The sequence below is a fragment of the Cricetulus griseus genome (genome assembly GCF_003668045.3).
Source record: "Cricetulus griseus strain 17A/GY chromosome 1 unlocalized genomic scaffold, alternate assembly CriGri-PICRH-1.0 chr1_0, whole genome shotgun sequence".
NCBI lineage: Eukaryota > Metazoa > Chordata > Mammalia > Rodentia > Cricetidae > Cricetulus > Cricetulus griseus.
Genome location: NW_023276806.1, coordinates 55,125,605 through 55,151,716, shown reverse-complemented (window position 1 = coordinate 55,151,716; position 26,112 = coordinate 55,125,605). Strand labels below are relative to the sequence as shown.

At 44.1% G+C, this 26,112-nt stretch overlaps 1 protein-coding gene across 2 annotated transcripts in view; it reads right to left on the bottom strand.

Moving 5' to 3' along the window:
* Nucleotides 1-25,538, bottom strand: part of Mab21l3 (mab-21 like 3) — a 36,993-nt gene extending 11,455 nt beyond the window's left edge. Inside the window, exons 1-4 of one of the 2 annotated variants that reach the window (XM_027393806.2) lie at nt 25,431-25,538; nt 11,842-12,322; nt 10,430-10,678; nt 1,858-1,998 (exon numbers count right to left, since the gene is read on the bottom strand). In XM_027393806.2, coding sequence (XP_027249607.1) covers nt 1,858-1,998; nt 10,430-10,678 — 390 coding nt within the window. In that variant the 5' untranslated portion in view covers nt 11,842-12,322; nt 25,431-25,538. The remainder of the gene's footprint in view (nt 1-1,857; nt 1,999-10,429; nt 10,679-11,841; nt 12,323-25,430) is intronic. The other variant, XM_027393804.2, reaches the window with a different exon arrangement.
* Nucleotides 25,539-26,112: the final 574 nt, after the last annotated feature.

Here is a 26,112-nt window from a genome sequence, read left to right as displayed (position 1 = left end):
CAATAAATACTTACCAAATTTCATTCAAGATAAAAACTAAAGCCATTTTATGTGTCCTACTTCCTTCCTTCCTTCCTTCCTTCCTTCCCTCCTTCCTTCCTTCCTTCCTTCCTTCCCTCCCTCCCTCCTTCCCTCCTTCCTTCCTTCCTTCCTTCCTTCCTTCCTTCCTTCCTTCCCTCCTTCCTTCCTTCCCTCCTTCCTTCCTTCCTTCCTTCCTTCCTTCCTTCCTTCCTTCCTTCCCAGGGTCTCCTGTATCCTGAACCAGTCTCAGATTTGATGTGGATCTGTGGTGGTTTGAATGAGAGCATCCCCCATAGGCTCATGTATTTACACTTGGTTCCAGTTGGCGGCACTGTTTGGGGAGGTAGTGTGGAGGATGCCACTAGGAGCCGCCTTTGAGAGTTCAGAACCTGGCTCCACCTCCAGTTCACTCTGATTCACGTTTGTGGTTGAAGATGATTCCTGCTCCTGCGGCCAAACCCACTGCTTGCTGCCATGTTCCCGCCATGACACATAAGCTCAAAAGAATGATTTCTTCCATAGTTTGCTTTGGTTGCAGTATTTTTATCACAGCAACAGTAAAGGAAAACAGCAAATTAATACAGAAACCAAAGGTGACCATGCACATCTTATCCTCCTGCCTCCACTTCCCAAGTGCTGAGGTTACAGGGGTGCTGGGGATCAAACCCAGGGCTTGGTGCATGCTAGCCCAGCACTTTACCAACTGAACCACATCTCCAACCCTATTTTAAACCTTAATATACAGGACAACATGGGTTATATTTTGATCTCTCAATGTCACTGAACGCATAGCAGGGAACTTTTTTGGTCCAGTGATGTGGTGTTTCTCTCTCTAGTCCTGGGGCTGTATCTGCCTTGTTGAGACTGGTCTGGGGTGGAAGAGGTGAGCAAGTGTCTAAAATAATAGGATCAAAGCCAGTTGTACAATCTTCATCTTAGAATAAATTTCCAGAAATATGACTCTGCCCCAAAATCCATGAGTCTTTGAACCTTGTGAGTGGACCGTGTATCGACCAGCCTGGGATGCACTGGGCCATTCATAGTTCTGGGTGCCCATACTCATTCCTCATAGGCCAAATGTGCACGCATGCACCACATTCTGGGAATGAAGCAACCAATAAACGTGGTCCCTAAAATCAAGGCTCTTATAGACACCAGTCTATAAGAAAACAGACCATATGAAACTAATGCACGGTGAAAGAGGTTTGTCTGGAAGAAAACTGAGATTGGCAAGGACTGAGAATGACACAACCCCCTTCTTGTTTCACAGTAGAGACGAGCATGCAGTCCTGCCTCCAGGCTCACAGGGGGTCTGAGGGAAATCACTGCTGATTGTCATACATTGGCCCTGGTGGTTACACTCAGTGGGATCCCTCAGCAGAGAGGGGCTATGCTGCACTCCTACAGTCCCTCAGAGCCACCTCCGCCCTCTTGCTTGCCCCCACCTGTACCCCCCAAAGACTACCATCCATCAGTTCCCTCATTTCTGCCTAATTCCTTAGCTGTTCAGTAGGTGCTTAATAAATGAGCTGGTGCCTAAGCCAGCTTTGACCATGAGGCAGCATGCTTCAGAATCAGAGTCTTCGGAACAAGTTCTAGTTCTAGGACCAAATAGGACTCAATCAATCCCTTTGGCTCCCTCCAGCCTAACCTCTGTGGTCTAGGAGTGTTTTCCCATGAGGGAAAACTTCGTGGGGTATGTAAACAGTGCCTGGAAGAGCAGCTGTATATGGGGCAGTGCTACGTTCTCAGTGGGATAAACACCTCTCACACATGTAGTTGCTCCCATCCAAAGGTTTCAGTGCTTCCTGGAGCACTTCTGAGAGACCTGCTTACCTTAATGCTGCCATTGTATGTGTCAGAGGCAGGCACAGCTTGGAATCGACTGTCCTGGAGGCTGATCTCCGCTGTCAGGTGGTGAATAACTTTCTGCACTTCCTCCACACTTTGAGAAATCTGCTGGCGCCTCAGGTCCACCTGGGTGTGAGGGGATCAGCAAAACAGTTATGAGGCCTGAGGCACCTGCATAGGTGACAAGGCACAGTGAAGCTTGACCCAAGTTCAAGGCAAAAATCTTGCCTCCCAGGACTATAAGCAAGTTGAGCTGCTTAGGTCTGACAGTGACCAAATTGATACTTGCTTTCTTCTGAAACAGGTGCAGTTGCTCAATATTTGTCCAGGACTTACCCTGGGCAGAGGCTGGGGACATAACAGCAATCAAGGCAACAGCAAGGATGGGAGAAATGTGACCCACACCTGTCATACCAGCATGCGGGAGGTAGAGGCAGGAGGATCTGGAATTCAGGACCAGCCCTGGATCTGTAGTGAGTTCAAGGCCAGCAGGGGCCATACAAGTCCCTGTCTCAAAACACTTGGCAACAGATCAGACAGATGTACAGTCTCTCTGGTTGAAAACACATGGTTGTGCATGCAGACTATATAATGCTATACATACCAGTTTTGAAAAGTGCCATAAAGAATATTGAGTTAGGATAAAGACCAGTGGATAAGGTGTGGCTATTTCAGTTAGGGAGGTCAGAGAAGGTGATATTTGAGTTGAGTCATGGAGAGAGCTCTGGAAAGCAGATTCCAAAACTACTCAAAACAGCCAGATAAGAAAATCCCAAGTCAAAGACACTTAACCAATGCTAAGTCATCCATCATGCCAGGCACCTGAGAGCTCCTACAGAGCCATCCCATACAGAGACAGAATGCAAGGCTCAGAACACACCTATCTGCACAGGTTTCATAGCTCACACAGTCAGCTCAGTGATAAATATTTATTTAACATTCGTTGTATGCAGGGTACAGCCTTCATGCTAGGTCACAGGAACAAAGCAGACAGACATTGACTATGCACTTACAGCACTGGGAAACTATATGAAAGATAATTCTGGGGCTCCATCGCAGGCAATCGTGGGGTGCTGCTGGATACAGCAGAAAGGGGACCCCTATCTGCATGCAGAGACCTCTTTGATATGTGCAATTCCATATATAAAGTACTGTCTTTGGAAAACAAAATAGTACTGTCCAGATGCCCAACACTACACTGAGTAGAAAGAGACAAAAATGAGGCCACTAACGCTACAGACCTGAGAATCTCATTGGAAACATCAAATACACAAAACAGTCTTTTTGAAGCCCATGTATCCTGCTTTACCATAAATATAGCAGTCCTATTGGAAGTTTAACAGTTTGCTTTTGCCACCAGCAGCCATCCTCTAATTCTATCCTTGTAATGCTCACCCCACTATATTCACCATGGGTAACCCATGGGTCATGGGGCTGAGAGACTCTCTTTGAAAGACTGTGCCCTATGGAGGCTCTGCATCCTCTGGACTGCAAGTGAAAGAAAGAAGGTGATCACAGAAAAGCAGAGAGTTCAAGATGCCAAAAATAAAGAAGGATGCTTTTGGAGACCTTTGGTTAAAGGTCCCCACAGACAGGACTTCCCCTGTGTTTGATTCAATTCCATTTGGCCCATTTTCACCAAATGCCCACTTCTTGCAGGACTGTGTACTTCATGGCCAAAGATTATAGATGGTCAAAGTAATATGGATTAAATTTGCCAAAGTTAGGTACTGGGAAAAGACAGGCATGGGATGCTATGGATGCCCAGCAAAAGGACAGTTGTCTAAACTAGAGGCCAAGGATCCTTCCTGGAGACAGAAGGTGAGGCTAGAGGGAGTCAGCCAGGGGCTAGAGATCTGTCTGGCTCTGGCAGAGTGGATGCTTGCTTAATGGGCATGAAGCCCTGGGTTCCACCTCCACCAGTATAGAAAATTAGCATCCTGTGAATGCCAAAGTCCTGGAGCCTCGGGAGTGGATGCAGGAAGATCATTTGTGGCTTCTCAGCAAGTCCTGGGATATGTGAGACCTTGTCTCAACATGTGTATGTGAGGTGGCAGGTCCTGGAAATAAAGGTTGAGGCCAGTGCCCCCCAAGTATCTGCAGAGTTTCCCAACCAGAACAGGGGAGCGAATTCATGAGGACAAAGGGTCACCACTTCTCAAGAAGCTTGACCATGGAAGCAAACAAATTAGGTAAAACTAGCAGGGCCAGCAGCAGGTTCTCTCAAACTGACACACCGGCTTAGGCATGTCTAAACACGGAGGGAAGTGTCACGGCTGGAGGAAGAGGCTCACACACTGAGGGGGATTTCCCAGGAGGAAAGTGTCATGCAAACCCTCAGGAACCCATCACCCCATTGCCTCAGAGGAAAAGCAGAGCAAGAGAGATAAGGGAAAGGGAGGGGGTGGTGGGAACTGGAGAGATTCCTGCTTGAAGTCTGTTTTCTTCGCAGGGTAGGAGATAAAGCAATATGCAACAAGAAGCCGGAGAGATGGCAGGTGCCAGACTCTAGGTAATAGACTAGACCAGCTTCCCAAGGGATGAGGAATAACGGATGGCTTGGGCACTTGTGTAAAGATGGGAGTAAGGAGTTCTAGCCATGGTGAGGACCATGAGGCTTGGGGTATGAGTGGGCTCAGTTGTGAGAGAGTCCAAAGCACTGATTAGCCTTCCAGGTCAGGCTGAAGTGCTCTGTCTGGGGTATGTTAGGCAAGAGGTGGAGGGGTGGAAGCTAGGTGGGGTTTCAGTCATTGAGTTGGATTTTTCCAGCCTGAGGATAGAATTCATAGCTAGGCTGGTGGATTACAGGTCACTGAACAGGGATGAATCTACTAAATGAGTGTAGTGGGGGAAATTACATGGCATCATTACAAGTACTGCCATGCAGGATGCTCTGACTAGGTAGAACACTGCCATCAGAGTGGCTAGGAGGAGTGTCATTGAGTAGCTAAGTTCTCAGAAGGCATGGAGGGCCAGGGCCAATAATCCCAAACTCACCAAATCTTTAAGTTTATGGATATGATTCCCCAGAATTTGAATGTGAAAAACCCAGTGGACACACGCTCACTCACAATAATAAGCTAAGTGTCCTAAGTTGCTTTCTATTGTTATGATAAAATATGGACTGAAAACTTGGAGGAAGAAAGTGTATACTTGGCTTATACATTCCAATCATATCCCCCCACCCCACCCCTCGGCGGGAAGTCAGGGCAGGAACTCAAGCAGAGGCCATGGAGCGGAGATGCTTACTGTTTTGTTCTCCACTGCTTGCTTAGCCTGCTTTCTTAATCAACCCTGGACTAGCTGCCCACATGGGCTGCACCCTCCTACAGCAACCATCAATCAAGAAGACTCCCAACAGACTTTCCCACAGGCCAATCTGATGGGGGCATTTTCTCAGTCGACGTTCCCTCTTCAAAATGACTCTAACCGGCCAGGCATTGTGGCACATGCCTTTAAAACTAGCAGTTAGGAGGCAGAAGCAGGGAGATCTCTGAATTTGAGGCCAGCCTGGTCTACAAAGTGAGTTCCAGGGCAGCTATGGATATGCAGAGAAATCCTGTCTGGAAAAACCAAACAACAGCAACAAGACTCAAGCTTCTGTCGAGTTGGCAAAAACTAACCCATACACTAAGATCCATTGAGTATTGGCACTGGGGTGGAGTGGTGGGGCAAAACACCCCAAGAAACAGCCTTCTTCAGAACAAAAATACTTCATTGTGAGTGAACTTGACCACGGACTGGACAGTGACTGGGCAGAGCAAGACTGAACATATTCTGGCAGATACCTATAATCACTCCTCATTATCCGGGACTTAGCTCATCGTCCTCTTGTGTTCTGATCTGCAGACATGAAAGTCAGGAGGGAGGACTGGGCTGCCTGGAAGCTAAGACTACTCAATTTTTCTCTGTCACTTCTTATACTTGGGAGCCTTACACTCAGCATCTTAGAATTATTCCAACTTCAGGAATCATCTTATCTGGTGTCACTGAATAGAGTACCAGAGCAGCAGGTGGCTGTCCTCTGTCACACTGGCAATTAGAAGTAGACCACATGCACGGGGTTTCCAATGCCATTTTCCAGCACTCCCTGCCACACCCTTGAGGACAAAAGTGCTGTGAGTAGAACTCATCCCTTATCTTCTTCCTGAACCTAGAAAAGCCTTTCAGTTTGGGCTCATGAAATAGTGAGTCTAGAGCTGCTACCGACTGTTCTTGCACCCCACAAGCACACGAGGGTAAAAGCTGGAGCATGATGCAGGTGTAGACCAGAGCTCCAGGCAGGTCTGTCCCCTCAGTGCCTAGGTTGCTGAAGCTGGGTATAGCTTTCATCAAGTGATATCTGCCCACTACTCCCACATTACTGGCCATGTGTGCAGTGGCAGGCTCTTACAACTACAGCAACACCAAGTAATCTACAGTCTCTGAACGTTCTATGGTTCTCAGGTTGCATCTCCCACCTAGACCTTGATTGATGCCCACCTCAATTACTGCCTTCCACTTACTGTGACTGAACCCAGAGAGACAGAACAAGAGGAGTCAACCTCTGGGTGAGGAAATGTAGAGACACAGCCTGAGGCTGATTGCAGAGTGATTTTGGTAAAAGATGGACACTTTCCTACAAGTGCAAGCCCCTCCAAGCCCAATCCCCAAATCCCTTTTCTTTATAGTCTCTCATATATTAATAGCCAGTAACACAGTCTCATCACCAAAGGCATTTCAGGCAAAGAAAAGCTTGAAAATAAATACAAGGGGGAAATGGGATAATTGAAGAAATTAGACTCAAAACAAAACTCAATCCAAGCTTATCTTGGGGTTTATCCAAGTTTCACCCACCTCCTCTGCTGATAAACCCAACAAACCAAAAGGGGTCCATTCTCTTTTTCAAGCGCTGCATTTGTGGGTGTGGCAGAGCCCAGGCAGAACTAAGCCCCATCGAATCAACCAGGCGCACAAGGCTGGATGCTCCAAGGTCACCTGGGGCAGCAATGACGCCTTCACTCCATAGCTTTGCCCAGGGCCTCCCTCTCTCTCCAGGTTTGTCTACGTGCCTGCACACATGTCCCTGCTCATCCGAGGCTCCCTCCCCTTCTTTCCAGCCAGAGCCTCTGGGTTACTGTTGACCCACAAGTTGTTTGCTGCTATTAATAGTTCAGGTTTGTGAATAATTTACTGTTTCAAATATAAATTATTGGGAATTCAACATTGTTCCCTGTAACAAAACTATGCTGACTCACACGGGTGTCGCAATCTTCTTCCTTGAACTCCATGGAGGGCCAATTCAGCAGCATGAGGGAAAGTTGTACGGGCCTGGCTGCATGGAGAACAGGTGGTCTACGTACATGAGCATCACCCAGGTGGAGGATAGGGAGGGAAAAAATGGCTGAGAACATCCTCCCAGACAACAGAAAGTTGGGCTGTTAATCTTGGAATTGCTTTAAGTCCAATAATTGGTTAAAACAGAATACATACCTTCCCTGTCCTCTAGGCTGCCAGTTTAAAAAGAGAAAGCCACAAATTTATTGACAGACACAGAGGAAACAGTGGGCCTTCTTCTCTGCTCAATTCTATGAGGAATGCCTGGACCACCTGGTATTTGCAGCTCCAAATGCTGCAACAGCAGTGGTAGCAATGTGGAGCTGGAATTACTCAGCTTTGTCTGAACAGGACTACCCAAGCCTCCTTCACTGTCATATTCCATGATGGTTCCCATTTTATAGATGGGGAATTTAAAGCTCCGGAGACAACTTGTACCAGAGTTAGTAAGTTACAGACAGGCCATATTTGCTACCTAGGATTTGCTTCCCTAAAAGAAAGGGTAGCTGAATATAAAACTCCTGTCAAATGGGGTGGGTGGAGAAATTGGGTTTCCTCCTGTCCTTTTTTCCTTTTTTTTAATGGAAACCTAACACATCCTCCAAGCCCTCATTTCCATTCCTCTTTCTGTGAACCACTTCTCCCATCAGAGCCAAGGCCCTTCCTTTCGCTCTGCAAGGCTCTCCATTGCAGCCCTGGGCTCTGCTGTGCACTGCTGCTAGCACAGGATGTCCCCTTCTTCCCGGGGAGTTAAGAACAATCTGCAGGTATGGCCAACCATCCCTCGGTCATGCATGGTGTTTCTTTCCCATTTAGCAGACCACATCTCAAGTCTTGTGCTCCCCCAACCACAGAGCAGGATTTGACATAAAGTGGGGCTTCTGTCTGCATCTATGAGATAGAGGACTTTAGGAGAGGAGATACGGCCCAACCAGCTATGCTAAAACCTCAGTACCTTCACTGTATAGCCACCAGACTCTAGTCAAGTCTTTCCATCTCTACAAACATCTTCCTCTACAGAAATGGAGAGGGGAGAAAGAGAGGGGAGTGGGAAAGACGTATAGCTCAATAAAAACAAGTTAATAAAAAAAGAAAAGAAAGAAATGGTGGTTGGCTGATGGCTACATTAAATAAGAGTTACCTGGACCCGTCAGCCCCTTTCACAGTGTGTTTCGTCATCATCAGTGAACTCTGAAAGGATTCAGAGCACATCGGTGCAAGATACTCTGGGAATATGGAAGGAGAGGGACACATCCAGGAAACTTTTGGTCCCTCTAAAAAGGTAGAAGGAATTAAACCTTCACAGGATGCAAGTCAGCAACCAAAGTCAAGCTAGGAGGTCCAGTAAACAATCAATAAACAGTATTAGCTCCAGAGTACCCAGGATGATAAAAGTGTTCTCTTTAAGCTAACTCTTAGCTTCGTGAGAAGGATTAAAAAAACAAACAAACAAACAAAAACCCCTAGGCCTAAAGTCTGTTCAGGACATAGCTCTTGCAGGACAGATGTGGACTCTGGCCCACCTTCAGGGACAAGAGACAAAGCAAGGAGGGCTCTGTCAGACTGGGGGTAAAGGGTTCCAGTCTCTGGGAACTGGCTGGTGCACATTCTAACAAACACTCAGCCCAAGATTTCCAGGCCAGACACTGGACCTGCGCTTGCCATGTATCTTGATTCTTTTCATCCCCACAGGAGACAGAAATCCAGTGTAAGTAATTTGGAATGTCTGTGAAAGAAAACTTTAGAAAATGCGCTGTAGGTGGAACAGGCCATGCATGAGCCCAGGCTGGACCACACTGGGAATGCCATTTACCATTTCTGCTGATGGGAATGACCCAAGGAAGATGCCAGTCAACGGATTCTGTGTTGAGGAGTGATGGGAAGTTACTTTGTTCACTATTGTTTTTTATACATGTAGATTTTCCTTTGATGGTTTTGTCCAAAAAGCACACTCCTGTCTCATTGTGATAACAATCTTTGCTCTGTTTACACATAAAGGCATGAAAGCCAGAGACCAGTCCCTACCTCTCAGCTTTAACCTTTTCGTTTAAACATTAACTGCATGCCTTAGAAGCTTCACAAGTAAGTCCAACAATGGAACATCTTAAATTGAATAACATTTAAGGTCCCTACAAAGTCTAACATTTAAAAGAGCCTAAGGTGAAAATTAGTCCTTTTCTCTACCCCCTCTTTCTTTCTTCTTTCTTCCTTTCTTCCTTTCTTCCTTCCTTCCTTCCTTCCTTCCTTCCTTCCTTTCTTTCTTTCTTTCTTTCTTTCTTTCTTTCTTTCTTTCTTTCTTTCTTTCGACAAGGTTTCTCTATGTAGTCCAAACTGGTCAGGAACCTACTCTGTAGACTTGGCTGGCCTTGAACTCACTGAGATCTGCCTGCCTCTGTCTCCTGAGTACTGGGACTAAAAGTGTGTACCACCACGCCCAGTTTATAAATGAAATGATATCTTTTAAAGATTTATGTTTTATTTTTATTTTCCATGTGTGGGTGTTTTGCCTGCATGCACATCTGTGCACCACATGTGTGCTTGGTGCCCATTGAGGGCAGAAGAGGGTGTTAGACCCCTTAGAACTGGAATTACCGATGGTACAGATGGCTGTGAGTCACCATGTGGATGCTGGGAATCAAACCTGGGTCCTCTGGGACTGCAGCTAATGCTCTCAACCACTGAGCCATCTCTCCAGTTCCCAAATAATATCTTTTAAAACTATCAGTTATGCGGTTTGTACAAAGTTTTGTCTTAAGTTCATTTTCTCTTCCTCTTTCTCCTCCTCCTCCTCCTCCTCTGCCTCCTGCTCCTCCTCCTCCTTCTTCGTTGAGGCAAGGTCTCATGTAACCCAGGATACCTTCAACTTCTGAACCCCCTTCATCCACCTCTCAAATGTCAGCATCATAGGTTGTGCCATTGTGCCTGTGCCTGACTGGTCATTTGCCAGTGACTCCATTCAGACCCCCATTTTATGGAAAAGAAGTCTGAGGCTAAGGTAGATTAACTGGCAGCAATGGACGAGCCAGAGGTCTGTTCTGTATTTTGTGCCCAACATTCTTCTGTGCACTAGAACCTCAGAGAAAAGACCTGACTGTGTAAACTTCCCCGGCACACTGAGGCTAGTGGTCCTGTGTTCCCAAGAACTATCTTACAATCTCCAGAAGCAGGGGAATCCTTCTGGACCAATGTCAGTGGGATGGAGAGGAAGAGGGTGTGCCCAGGAGAGGCGGGCCTGGCTTACCTTACTCAGCAGGCAATCTTGTAAGTCTCCCTCTGGAAGAGACTTCATAGCTTCTTGGTCAATCCCCAGTATAGCAGCAACCTTCTGTTTCTTTTCACGATGGAGGACAAAGCTGGTGGGCAGCTTTCCCAGCAACGTTACTCTCTGGATGAAACTTCTCTGGAACTGTGAGCATGAACCAGAGACTTGGCTTCTTCTCGCCTGCTCACTGCAGTTTTCCTTTACAACTTGAGAAAATTCGTCCGCCATCTTTCAGGGAATTATAGAAAGATTCAAAAGGAGACTTGATGGAAATGAATTGGAGTCCACCTGATGTTGCCTGATGTTGGTTTATCCTGTCTTTTTTATACTTATGAACTGACACCAGGTGCACCTTGGTGCCCGGTATCTTTATATCTCCTTGTCCTTAACCAGTTGACAGTAAATATCCTCAGCCCTCCAATCCAGAAAATTCTGCAATTGATTTACTTCCTTACCCATAAACAAATAAGAAATTGCAAACAAGTCCTCTGGTTTCTCACCATTATGCCCAGCACAAGCCTTGCCAGTCAGATGAGGGCCAGGATCAGCATTTGGAAAAGCATGAGCTCACAAATAGACTTGTGAATACAGAGGCAAGCTTACATAGACACACAAACACACACTCACAAACACACACACACACACACACACACACACACGCACACGCACACGCACACGCACACGCACACGGAGTGGGGGGCAGACAAACAGAGATGAGCAGACACACACACAGAAGCAGACACACACACAGAGGCACACACACACACACACACTCACACATGCAGGCTGGCTTACAAACAGGTACATACATGCAGAGAAAAGTAGGGCAGAGTCCTGCCTCTCACCTGTTGACCTTAGAATGTGATTTCCTTGTCCCACTTGATGGCCGACAATCAAAATAAAATCAGTATAAACAGGCCCCTTAAGAGTCTAGGACACATGTAGTTTTACCAGTAAAACTCATCCTAGACAATAGCTCAGACAGTATAAGTTCCCAGTCTGACTGGCTGGGGATAGTTTTAATACAGGGGGAAAAAAAATCCCTGCAGCCTGATCTTCCTGTACCACCGTCTACTGTCTGTGATCCGAAGGACTGACAGCCCAGCTCACATCTGAGCAAGGCTTCCAGGCCGGCAGCTCTCCAAACCAACCTCTTCCAGGCTGCTCGCAGCCAATCCAGCCTTTCTACTCTCTCCTGTGGCCCCGAATTTGCATATCCTCCCAGACAACTCCAGGTGAGAGCCACATCAGACCCCACCCACCTTCTCCTAGGTGTTTGGCTGCCTTGTCCAGGTTCCATCTGCCAACCCAGGACTTTTATACCAGTCCTGAAAAGCTACAGCTTCCACAAGGATCCTCAGAATCCCCTCCAAACTTCCTTGATTTCCCACCTGCTGTTCTGTGTGGTGGAAATCCCCTTCTTTTTAGGGCACATGCTCTCAGATGGTCCAGAATCTCCTTCCCTCAGCTTCGGTTCCCCTGGTCAACACTCCAATCGACCACATGAGTTTTTCACAAGTCAAACAAGAGCCTCTTCCCCTTAAACTGCCTTTTGGAATTCTCTCTCCACGTCACTCTCAGCGGCACCGAAGTCCACATTTCCCCTACACACTTTTGGTTTTGCCCTTGGCTTCTGCTTTTGCTGAAATTGTTACCTCACAGTCCCTTTCCTGATAACAATAAAGCTGCCCCGGGTTTCTAGAATCAAACACCCAAAGCGTCAGCATTCTCACTCTGATGCCGACCCATCTCAGTTACTCCAGTACTGCAGATTAAAATGTTGTATCCAGAAACATCTGTTACTCCAAGTTGGGAAGATTCTTGCCAGGTATGAACAGGGAAACCTGATAATTGAGCTTCTCCGTGAGGAACCTGGAGAAGGAAAGGCACTGTGAGCTCAGAGCAGCTGCCTGCAATCACAGTCCCACTAGATGTACATCAGAAAATCGGTGTGTTGTGTGAACACAGCATACACCCACTGCAAAGGCTCAGTTCCTTGTGGGTACAGTTCCACGGCACAGGACTGGGCACAGACACCGCTCTTATCAGAAAATCAGAGGGAAGCAAGCTCACCTGGCAGATAAAGATCTCTAGCTTATTGGACAATAGGTTAGCAAAAATCTAGGGAGTAAGGGTGTGGCTAGGGCCACCAAGTGGAACCCAGTTAATTCAAGTTTTCCTTCCTCCTTGGGAAATAAAAAAATCCTCCTTTTTCATGACTCATAAGCAAGGCAAAGTGAAAATAGAAGCCAGCTTTATCTCAATTTAGACTGTGAGCACTGGACAGTTGAGATGGATCAGCAGATGTCTGCCACCAAGCCTGAGGGTCTGAGTTCATATCTCCCCACCTCCCAGGACCCACGTGGTGGAAGGAGAAAGCCAACTGCCTCATGTACACCTCTACACACATATACAAATAGTAGATAAATAAATGTAATAGATTATGAGGACCAATTACATGTTTAACGACTGTTTAACAAAGTAGTCAAATATTTTGTTTATTCCTACTTTTGGATTGGGGTCTGGTAGCGTGGTGTGTATACAGAGGTCAGAGGACAAGCTCAGGTGTCAGTCCTCAGGTGCCTTCTACCTTTTCCTTGAGACAGAGTCTCTCGTTGTCTAGGAAACTTGCTGTGTAGGTCAGGAGCTGGCCACAAGCTTCCAGGTCTCTTGGCCCTATCTCCCATTTCACCATTGCTGGATCACAGGAATGTGCCATTGCAGCCAATTTTTTACCTGGGCTCTGGGGGGCTGAACTGATGTCCTCATGCTTTCAAGGCAAGAACCTTACTAAGTGAGCCAGCTCAAGGTTTTCAAAAATCTTAAACCAAAACTAATATTCAGTGAGGCACCCTGGGAAGACAATGCCTATCCCGGCTCACCCTGTGTTTTTACTGGTTTATTGAGTGACTAGCCATTTCATGGCAAGAAGGGGAAAGATTAGCCTAACCGAAGTCAGTCTTACATGTGCAGATTTGCTCCAGAACATCAGGGTTACAAACTCTGACTTACTCCTTTATGGATTTGATTTAATCCAGGAAGAGTCAAATCCAGCAGCTAAGAAAAGTGGATGATGGACAGAACTCACAACAGTGAACTCAGGATAGTGGACAATGGATGAAACCCACAGCAGTGAACTCAGGATAGTGGACAATGGACGAAACCCACAGCAGTGAACTCAGAAGAGAGTGGACAATGGACGAAACCCACAGCAGTGAACTCAGGATAGTGGACATGGATGAAACCCACAACAGTGAACTCAGAAGAGAGTGGACAATGGACAAAACCCACAGCAGTGAACTCAGGATAGTGGACAATGGATGAAACCCACAGCAGTGAACTCAGGATAGTGGACATGGATGAAACCCACAACAGTGAACTCAGAAGAGAGTAGACAATGGACGAAACCCACAGCAGTGAACTCAGGATAGTGGACATGGATGAAACCCACACCAGTGAACAATCTGCAACAGACTTCAAGCCTGCTCTTCGGGTCCAGGGAAGCCTCTATTGCACACAAGGTTCATCAGTAACTTGAATTAACTGGGTCCCATCAGTTGACCTACTTAAAATTGATGGCATTGAACTACAAAAACGATATAAAATGATAAGCAAGGTATAGTAATTCATACCTCATAGCTTAGAACTAGGGAGGCTGAGGCAAGAGGATTACTTTGAGCTCAAGGCCAGCTTGGGCTGAATGTGAGACCCTTTTCCAACTCCTGCCTAACCCCCACATACCATACAAACAAATAAACAAAAAATGATCCCAGTTTGGGCAGGAAGAAGGGAAACCCTGTGTTCTATGAATATCCATGCATCCCATCTATCTATAATAATAATATAAGGTACAAAACATTCCCTTCATGTATTATAAATTAAATTACATAAATGATCCTGTGAGGGGCTGGAGAGATGGCTCAGCGGTTAAGAGCACCGACAGCTCTTCCAGAGGTCCTGAGTTCAATTCCCAGCAACCACATGGTGGCTCACAACCACCTTGAATGAGATCTGGTGCCTTCTGCTGGCATGCAGGCAGAAGGCTGTATACACAATAAATAAATAAATAAATAAATAAATAAATAAATAAATAAAATCTTCAAAAAAATGATCCTGTGATCACTTCAATTATCATTTCCTTTTATGAAAAGCCTGACATAAGGGAACTTAGTATTGGATGTGGCACAAGATAGGATCTTAGTGAATATTTATCTTCATGATCTGTTTTATTCATTGAAGACAAAGGGTCTTCTTGTAAGGTGTGTGGGCATCCTCCCATCTCTCGGTTGAATCAGATCATGTGGGTCATTCACCACAGTTCCACCAAGGAGCTATCTGCTTTCCTGTCATACGGAGGTCATTTGACCTTTTGTCTGGGTGCAGAGGCAAGGGTTCCCAGGCTCACACACTTAGGTGGTCAAGGCATATCTAAAATAAACCTGGACAGTCTAGAAACGGAATAAGGTAAGACCTGGAGTGATTTCAGGAGAGATGGTTCAATCAGTAAGGTACTGATTGAAGGTTCAAGAATGAGGACCGGAGTTTGATTCCCCCAATCTGTGTAAAATGTCAGGTGTAGTATCTCATGCTAGTACTGGGGAGATGGAGAAAGGAGGATCCCTGGGGCTTGCTGGCCAGCCAGTCTAGCCTACTCAAGAGAGCTCCAGGCCTGAGGCTGTCCTCTGACCTCCACACTCACATGAACACACACACACACACACACACACACACACACACACACACACACACACAGAGAGAGAGAGAGAGAGAGGGAGAGAGAGAGAGAGAGAGAGAGAGAGAGAGAGAGAACTGACTTCAACCCAGAAGGAGCAAAGCCACAGGAGTTGTATCTGCACCTGAGGGAAGTCACTTTTCACAGCCTAATGCTGGCAGGAATGCTGAAGAACAGTACAATAACGAAAGCATTTGAGAAGCCCAGAATCCTCACATCTTTGTGAAAGCCATGGCTGCACCAGGCCCTCTGAAGAATAGCGTACTGTTTATTAGCTACCGTGATTACCCCAGCACTTCCAGAAAGAGCAGTAGACCTCAGAAAAAAGGAAAACAGATGTCTGCTTAATGGCCAAGGGCTGCGTGGTGCATAACCTGCAGTCTGTGACAGTGGGAAAAGCCAGCCTGTGAGCTCAAGCTTTTCACGGGGCAAAGATTATCTGGCTTAGGTGCAAAAACATCTAAGAGATGGGGCTGGAGAGATTGCCCAGCAGTGAAGACTATGTACTGCTTATGGAGGACCCAGTTTCAACAGCTCACAACTGTCTAAAATTCCAGCTCCAGGAGATCTGACGCCCTTTTCTGGACTTCTCAGGCACCTGCACTTACATGGGTACATACCACAAGCATGAACACACACACACACACACACACACACACACACACACACACACACAAACACACACACACACACTTGTATAATAAAAAAAAGATAAAATGTTTACAAGGAGAGAAAGTGTGAGAAATGATTCCATGTTGGCCGGGGCAGGGATATTTCCCAGGCCTGTGCCTGTGGGTTCATGTGTCCATCCAAGTTCACAAGATCACTAGCACACTTTTCTGGATCATCCTCCTTCAGTGGACTAAGCCCAGAAACCAGCCTAGGGACTCAGTGTTTAAATAGAGAACAGTTATCAATGCCATGAAGCTCTTGTTATGGCTTAGATAACACTTTACTTTAAAATCAAATCTCTCTGCCTATTTTGGAAAAAAAAGAGCATTGCATTTTCATTTAAAACTCTTCCTGAATCCAGGTAGGATGCCACCCCAGCCATGTGAGGTTGAGCTATTTTTAAGTTGCTATCACCAGAAAAGGTGAGAGGATGTGGGAACCAGTTCAGGAAGTAAATGGCTTTTCACTCATTTTTTTTTTTTTAATGCTGTCTGGTAACTGTGGAACTGCTCACCTCAGTTTCTGGGATGTCTGAGTCAGGAGGAAATATCTGGTTGGTGGAAACCACAGTTTCAGTTCTTGGGCATTCAGAGGAAAGGCCCCATCAACTACCTTACCCATTGTTGTTCATGAACCATGACCAATGTGTCTGATTGCTTATTCAAAAGAGACCAACATAGGATGTACACACAGATAAACATTTCCTGCCAGAGATTTATGCAAATGTGGTCACTTGATCTTGAGCAAAGAATACACAAAACCCGCTGAAGAAAAGTGTGCAACAGGTGGTATGAGCAATGGATGGTATGAGCATTGCATCTACCATAGGAAAGGAAGTCAGACTTCTTAAAAGGCCAAGTGGACACGGCTCATAGACCTCAGTGAAAAGCAGAAAACCCAACGCTTGTAGAAGGAAAGGCAGGGTAAGCCTTGTGACTTCGGGTTAAACAAAGAGTTCTTAGAAGTGACAGTCCAATAGCCTGGGCATTCATTGTAAAAGGGAAATGACGTCCAACAGGTGTGCATACACAGGACAAACGTCTCTGGAGAAACCAAGTATAATAGCACCTTGACCTTGGCCTTCTACCCTCCAGAAGTGTGAAAATTACTTCTGTTCTACCTCCAGAAGTGTGAAAATTACTTCCTTTGGTGTTCTGTGGTTGCCCAAGAAGAGGGGTGCTCCTCTGTGGAAGAACTCACTTGTGTTTGCCAGAGCTAGGCAAAAGCATCTTAGTGGCTCCACCCTTTACTTCATCGCTGCCAACAACCAACCCATTATCAGTTGCTCCATTCACAGACTTCAACCTTTCAGCTAGCATCTTTGGACATTTTGTGTCTTACTATGCTCCCTTAACCCTAGTTTGGCCTCACTTGCGATAAGTAAGCACTCTACCACTGGGCTATATCTCCAGCCTGCCTTGGGTTACTTACTGTTCTGAAACATGTTTCTGCTTCTTTCCTCACCCCCACAAGCATCTGAAGACTTTATGTGCCCTCTTTGGCCACAGGAAAGTGGCTGTTACCCCACCCTTAGAGGACTCCTTTCCTTCCATCATCTCTCTTCAGAAGACTTAGTAAATAAGTAAGACTGCTGAGGCCCACGGTGCTCAGAGTTCCTGATAGAAACATCAGCTATGGTACAGGAAGGGCAATTGCATCCCTTAGGACTTACATATTGAAGCTCATGTATTAGCAGCATGGTCTCCAGTGTGCTGGTGCTAAGAGAAAGTATGGGGCCCTGAAAAGGTAGACACTACTGGGAGGTCATTCGGTCTTGGGGACCACTGCCATTGGATGGATTTACAACATTCCTATGGCATCTTGGCGTGGTCTTTACAAAAGAGCAAGCTTTATGACTGTCATGATACCATCTGCCATAAAGTCCTCAATCAAAGCATAAGGCCCAAATAAGGGAATGATATGTTCTTGAATCTCTAGAACTGGAATTTAATAAGCCACTTTCTTTAGAAATTATTCAGCTTCAAGTATTTTGAAAGTGTGGTTTAAAGTGAGCCATCCCAGTATCCCAACACTTTCCCTTGGAAATTGAGGCCCACAAAGGCTACACTGAAATAGACTGTGTTCTTCCTGGTGGAGATAACAATCTCACAAAGTAGTGCTGGAGGCCTCACCAGATTCCCCTCCACCACCCAGAGACCACAGTGTTTGTTGTTGACACACGACTGAGAAAACCAGGTGCCAAGGAAAGCATGCCTATTCCCACACAAGTTTATCGCAACATATACTCTACAGTTGATGCTAAGAAAATAAAACTTGCCCAAAGGTCAAGTACCCTTTCAATAAAAGTGATCAAAGTACCCTTTCAATAAAAGTCATCAAGGCCAGACTATCGACACAGAGGACAATGGCAGGAAGAACAGAGGGGAAGTGAATTATGATACCCAACACCAGTCAGTCTTCATTATTAAACGGCTCATAAAAAATAATCAAGACACAGTGTCTAATGGCAGGTACCAGTTGGAATAGCCAGTTTCCAGTTGGCTTTAGCTCCTACACTTACTGTAAAAACCACAAAATTTTTCTTGGACCAGGTGTCTAAGCTTCTTGGGGTCATAGGTGAATGGAGTAGAGACAAGGACAAGCCAATCTACAGAACTGTAGTATTCTTGCACTATCTTCATATAGCATGTCTTCATATAGCTCTTATGTCTGGAAGAGCAACATGGCACTTCATACCCTAGTCACTGAAAGGCTATCAACAAAGTCCTATTAAAAAATGATGTGTAGAACATTTTCTTCTCTAATGCATTGTCTATCCCAGTCACTTCCCAATGCATTACCCTTATCACTATGGCAACACCTATCAGTCATAAGCAACTAGTATAACAGTATCCATCAGAAGGAAAAAGGAGGCCCTTATCTCCAATTCATGTGGTTTTGTTTCAAATAATAACCTGTCTCTTGGTGAATTCTGGCCATATTATAACACTGGATAGTCAGTTGCTGACACTGGAGGGCTCCAAGGGTTTCTGGGCTCTTGGCATCAAGGACTGCTCAGATTTCTGTTTCCTCTTTAATGCCCAATTAAGAGCAAGATTACATAAAGCCTCAGCTTCCCGGCTCAGGCTCTGCCATAGTCATTAAATGAGACTAAAATGGTCACAAATAGGAGACAATGCTGACTGACACAGGGAAACCAAAGATCCCTCAAAAAGGAAGGCATGAAACAGGATACAACTCAGCCACACCTGCAGCTCTGTGCCCAGGCTGGCTCTATAACTCCTTCTGATTAACTACTTCTAGATGCTTCCACAACCAAAATATCTATTATAACTTCTTCAGGTTATAATGGGAATGACCCAGTTAAAGATACACCGAGGCATGACTGAAATTACTAAGGAGTTAAAATAGCTTTCCACCATGAGCTGGGGACATAGTAATTCTTCATATAGTTTATAATTCAAAGCTAAGGAAAAGCCCAGATGTCCCGGAAAGACTATAACTAAGGTAGGCAGAATACATAAATAACACTGCTGTCTGTACTCACAGGTCCACTGATAACTTTCTTTTATTTCCCTGGTAAGTAGGTTTCACATTTTCCCCTTTAGTTAAGTCTCTCAGGGCATTAGAGGGTATCAATGTGCAGCTGGGGGACATTGCTGACACTTTACTCTGAATGTGTTGCCACACAGCAGTGTTGTCAACATATAAGACAGAAAGGGTCTGCTCAAGGCTGAGACACTCAGTTGCAGGCAGGATGACAGCTAAATCTAAGTAAAATGCACATATTCTGGGATATTAACTAGGAAGTCACTGAAGAAGAATTGACATTAGTCATGTAAGGTAGAAAGATGGGTGGGACAGCTTAGGAAGAAAAGATAAAAGCAGGTTGAAACACAGCAGCCAGTGATGTCAGGGGGAAGGGCAAAGAACTTCAAAGTTCCCAGACTCAGACAAACATCACCTGTTTCCTTTCATTCGTGCTTCCTAGAGTTTTACATAGATACATCTAATTATATATGAGTAGCCAGGCGTTGGTGGCGCACGCCTTTAGTCCCAGCACTCGGGAGGCAGAGGCAGGCGGATCTCTGTGAGTTCGAGGCCAGCCTGTTCTACAGAACAAGTGGCAGGATAGGCTCCAAAGCTACACAGAGAAACCCTGTCTCAAAAAAAAAAACAAAGCAAAACAAAAATTATATATGAGTACATGGCATGACAGTAGAAGCAAAACTGTCTAGGGGAAGAAAAACGGCTGATGAGGGATTAGATATGTATGGGGAGCAGGCTATGCTCAAAGAACAGCATATACCAGAATAGAAATGTCCTTATCCAACCTCCTACCATGTACAATGAATATACACTAAAAGGAATACATTACAAAAATAAAAAATGAAAATCACACTACTAAAACATAATGAAAAATGGGCAAACATTGACAGAATGCATTTTTAAAGTAGTAAACTTAAGACTTTTGGCAATATGAGGGATTATTCAAGAAAAATAGCCCACTTTGGGTGAGAAGAATGAGCTTTGTGTTTGTTTCTTGATTACTCATTAATTTCATTCATATTTCATTATTCAACTCTTCTGTAGCATTACAATCCAATGACAGACTCTTGGTGAGAAAACAGCATCTTGGTGGGCCCCAGGGGAAACAAAGGGGATTTTAGTGCTTTTACAGTGTCATCTGTCAGATGCACCATTCCCCTGCTCCCAGGCCTGGTTCCTGCCACTCAGCTCCTCCTGCACCAGTCTTGTCTTGCCTGGTGAGTTCCTCCAGGACCAAGCCAGCCCACACCATTTCCACATTCCTTAGACCTGGATATGCAGCCTTGCCTAATAGTGTAGATGTCACCCCTCATTAAAATTTATTTTTTGCAATAGATAGAGAACTTCACAGAAGTCCAGAACTCCTCAAAAAGGCAGAGAACAATTGCAAATGGGGTAGACAGGCATCTATAACCCAATCCCTGCACCCAAAGCTCGGGGAACATTGCAGAATTACAAGCAATTGTTTAATTTCACAGCAGCCCAAACAAATGGGCAATAAGACAGATAGCACATCACTAAAGAGTTCAGATGGTAAGGTTAGGGAGTGGAAGGAATGCCCACAGAGACTCTAGTGAACAGCTACCTATTTCTGAACTTAAGAGATCACGCCTGTTTGAGTCAAACCCAGGTCCAAGACTAAAGAGATCCAAGGAGATTCTGAACTCCCAGTTCTGCTGAATAGGGGCTCTGCACAGGCAGGAGTCAGAACTGTCAGCATCCTGGATGCTCTTAAAAGACATGGGCCAAACCACAGCAGAGTTTCTTGGGGGAATTTACTGATTCCTACTGATAGAGAAAAGCTGTCCAATTAATAATTGATAAACAATTAAGCTGCATGAACAGAAATGTCAGTGTTCATACAGAGTAAAGAACGATTTTATAGGATTAGTTCAGAAACAACCTTTATAGCAAACAGTAATAGAAACAAATGACGGGAAAGAAATTTGATTTCTAGTCTCTCCAAGTTACATGTTCTCAACCAAAAATTATGAAAGATTGATAAGAAAAAGTAATTAGAATAAATTGTTCCCAGATGCCCAGACATTGGATTTATTAAGCCCAGACTTCAAATCTCTTAAAAATATCAAAGAACTAAGGCAAATCATAACCTAAGAGTTAAAAGGAAATATGAAAACAATGCCTAACCAAATCAATGATCATTAAAGAGACAGAATTTCTGAAAAAGAACCAAATAGAGATCCTGGTGTTAAACTGTGAAAGTAAAACAAAAACTTCACTAAAAGCATCAACATAAGATCCAAACAAGACACAGAAAGGAACAGACAACTTTAGAATAAGTCAATGAGATTTTTCAGTCTGGCTAATGGGAAAAAATACAAACAAAGACTAAGACATACACGCGGTATACACACACACCCACATACATCTGGCAAAGCACTCTTAAACATAAAGTAAGTCTCTAATTTTTTTTCATTAACAGAACCTCACATATCTGTGACTCAATCAACCTTGTAAACAAATCCACACTGGAATCTAGAAGAAAAGAAAACAGGAGCAAAAATACTTGAAAGATTCTTGTATTTGATTAAAAACAACGTATAGAGCCAAGAAACTCACTGGACTCCAAGTAGAAAACACTCAGAGACCCTTAAACTCAGTCACAGATAAAACTGTTGAAACGCAAAGAGAATCTTTAAAACCTCGCGAGAGATCACTCATCATGGCTCATGCAAGAATACTCAATAAAATCAATACCTTTAATTAGAGGCCATGAAGTGAGAGGCAACATACAATACACAAAGTGCTGAAAGAGACAGAAGTGCTGGGGAGGAGTGAATGACAAAATTGACAGTCATCTAGGATGACAAAAAGAGAGGCATCAAATGCCGTAAGAGAATGTCAACAAATTAGGAAACCTAGATAAAACAGACTTCTGGAAAGCTACAGACAAAACAAAACTGAACAAAAAGAAAGGAACATTTTTCATTATATTTTTCTAAGGTAAGCATTTATCTGATTCCAAACCCAAACAAAAGTCACAAGCAAGACAAATAAAATAGAAATAATGCATTGTGGAACTCCTATATGCCAGTCTCTCTTATGATTATGGATTTAAAAATCCTTGAAATAGCTGGGTGTGGTGGGGTACACCTTTAATCCCAGCACTGGGGAGGTAAAGGCAAGTGAATCTCTGAGTTCTAGGCCAACCTGGTATATAGAGCGAGTCCTAGGACAGTCAGGGCTGTCACACAGAGAAACCCTGTCTCAAAAAGACAAAACAAAACAAAAAATCCTTGAATTCAAGGAACAAACCCAATCTAGTAACAATATATAGTATAGCCCATATATCCTGTTCAAATGGAATTTAGTCCAGGAATCCTCGAATGTGAAAAATAAAATACAACACAGCACACTAGAAGAATAGTGAATAAAACCTACACAGTCATCTCAATAAACACAGAAAAGGAATTTGACAAAGGTATAAACTCTTGCTGGATGATGATGGCCCACGCCTTTGATCCCATCACTCGAGAGGCAGAGGCAGGTGGATCTCTGTGAGTTCAAGGCCAAACTGGTCTATAAGAGCTAGTTCCAGGACAGCTAGTACTACACAGAGAAACTCTGTCTCAGTATAACATCTATCAAACATGGTTGCAGATTCCTGTAATCTCAGCACTAAAGGAATTTGAGGCAGGAGGATTATGAGTTTAAGGCTAGTTTGGGCTATATAGCAAGTTCTAGGTCAGCAGGGGGGATACATTGAGACTGTGTCTCAATAACTAATTATATAAGTCAATAAATAAATAAAGCAGCAGCAGCAACAATAACAAAAAAAACCCTTTTTATGATAAAAAAAATTGAAGCCAGGCTTAATTCAAGCCACCTTTAATAGCACTTGAGAGACAGAGGCAGACAGAGGCCAGACTGATCTACATAATGAGTTCCAGAACAGACAGAAAGCTACACAGTAAGACCCTATCTCACAAAGACAAAAAAAAAAAAAAAAAAACAACAAAACAAACAAAAAAATTCCACAAATGATGGTGACTATTAAAAACCCCAGCTAAGAAGTTTGTTAATGAAAAGCTGGAGCCTTCTGGGCTGTGTCAGGGACAGGACTGGCATGTCCACTTTCACCACTTCTACTCCAAATTATTCTCTAGTCTGTCCACAGTAACTGGGTAATTAGTCTATTCATGGTAACTAGGCTAGGTAAAGAAATGAATGGCACCTGGATTGTGAAGGAAGGGCAACACTATTTTTACTTGCACTATCTGACCTGACATACAGATAATTTTAAGGAATCTATACACACACACACACAAAAAAAAAAAAAAAAAAAACAAACAAAAAAAAAACTATTAGTTTCAATAGACACAACCAGCAGCTGAATTGGGGGATATAGCTATCAAAAGAAAGTAAAGTCAGTTTTATTAGTGTATACTAACAACAAGCAATCTGGAAATGAAATTAAGGAAACAATTCCATTTATGAAAATATCCAAGAATAAAATAGATAGGAAAGGTTCAATTATAAAACATACTGGTAGAGATTAAAACATAAAATATATAAATGTATCCCATGTTTATGGACTGTAAGATTGACTTTATATTATTATACTTTATATTGTTATCCACATAATATACATATATTCACACATATGCATATATGAATTGTACTCATATATGTATTGTATTCATATATATATATGTATATATATGTAGATAACAATACTCCCCACAGTGTATTTTAAAGCTGGAAGGCAGAATTATTAACATAGGTGTCTAGAAAGAAATTCATCTGATGGCAGGAAAAAAAAATCAGAAGAATAGAGACACGGAAGCGAGAGGCCAGTGAATGACCACAGGTTTTGAATTAAAAGGACAATCTATGTAGGCATTAGAAACTTCCTCTTCCCGCCCCCAGGCCACCTGAAATGACCAATTCAGGGAAAAAAGTACATTCTGGTTTTTATTCATGTGGAAACCAAGGGGTGATGTCACCAAATGCCTGAGCATCTTCCCAGTCATCAAAAGTGAGTCTGGGAAGCAAGTGACTCGGTAAGTGTATGACTTCTGCCAGAGTCATCAAAAACACAGGGAGGGACCCAGTGGGGCACTCCACTCCTCTCCACTCAGTAGTGGCAGGGGTCTCAGAAGCAGCAGCTAAAGGGGCAGAACCCAGACAGCAATAATAATATGGTGAGAATAAACTGGTAAGAATCTGACATTGTCCACCAAACCCTGGCAGGGCAGTCAGACTAAATAAGAAAGGAAACTTCGCAAATTGTACTTGGTTTCGATGCTTCTCCAAGCCCAAAGGCAACAAATAGTCCCCTCAAGTCTAGAACATTTTTATTAGCCACCTCCCCGAGTTAAATAGCAGGGAGTAAAATTCTAAACTTCCAGGTAAGGCAAGCATTTGGAAAGCATTAAAACCAAACCTATCTTTTTTAGATTATAGATTAGTGGAAAAATAACATATGACTCCAAACATTGAGGAAAAACTTAACTGGAGAGGTAAAATGGACTCCGTGGGGTGCAGGGGGTGGAGGTTTACAGGGCTGCCCCGCCATGTCCTGCCTTCATCTCTCCAGAGGTAGGATTAGTGGTTTATACCACCATGCCTTGCCAGTGTTTTCAACGTTAGTTTTTCTTGTATTACCCAACATATTTTTATAACCAACAATTAATCATTTTAAGAAAAAAAAAGAATATTACAAATCACAGAACTCAATATTCCAAGATGATGGTGTCGAGATTACTCAGAGAGAGTATATAAAGTAGAAAGGAAAGAGTATGTAAGAGAGAGCGCATATAGGAACTAGCTGTAGCAACCCGCCAATAAACTTTGATGTGGTCTGCCCATCCACTCTAAAAGTGACATCCATGGCAGAAAGAACCTTTGCGGCCTTTCCCTCTGTAGAGCAGGCCTCAGCCAGTGTGCCCGGTCTCCTCCTCCATGGTGCACAGATGAATGGGTACACGGACATCAACACACACACACACACACACACACACACACACACACACACACAGAGAGAGAGAGAGAGAGAGAGAGAGGGGGGGGGAACCCTCAGTTCCCTCTCTCATCCACACTTACCCTTCAATCAGCTTCCAAAGACACAGGGAGATCTGCTGTCCATAGCCTGAGGAAGCGCTTTTGTGTAACCTCCACTCCTCCCACAGGAGGCTGCAGCCTCCTCCAAAAGGCCCAGGATTCCTCAGAAAAGTGGGAGGAGAATCCTCAGCTTGCCCCAGGGGAAGGTGGTTTTACAGACATTCTTTTCCTGAAAAAGTTAAGCACAGAATCTGTCATCCAGCCACACCCTAAGGCTTTTTAATTTTATTCTATTTTATTTTATTGAGGATGGCTCACAGCTGCTAGATACAACTGACATCTGGTCTCAGCTTTCCCAGTTAACTGTCATTGTAGGCATGAACTGCTGGTCAAAAAGAAGAATATACTCAAAAGCTTTCACTTAAAAAAAACTGTGTGTCAAACCTTTTTGAAAAGCTCTTTGACTGGCCTAAGCCACAAACCTTATTGTAAGCTGTACTATGTGAGATTTTAATTAGCAATTAGTAACCATCAAAGCAGATTTGCAACATAGGCTACTAGCATTTTATGCTGCAGATGAGGAAAAGGAGGTGCCATTGTTTATACCAGATCAGTTACGACTTCAGGAGGCACTAAAGTGTCTTCAGAGAATATTTCTACTATTTCAAGGCTAAAAGATACCAACCACAAAATAAATGGATTTCCTGTGGAATATGAAAGAAAA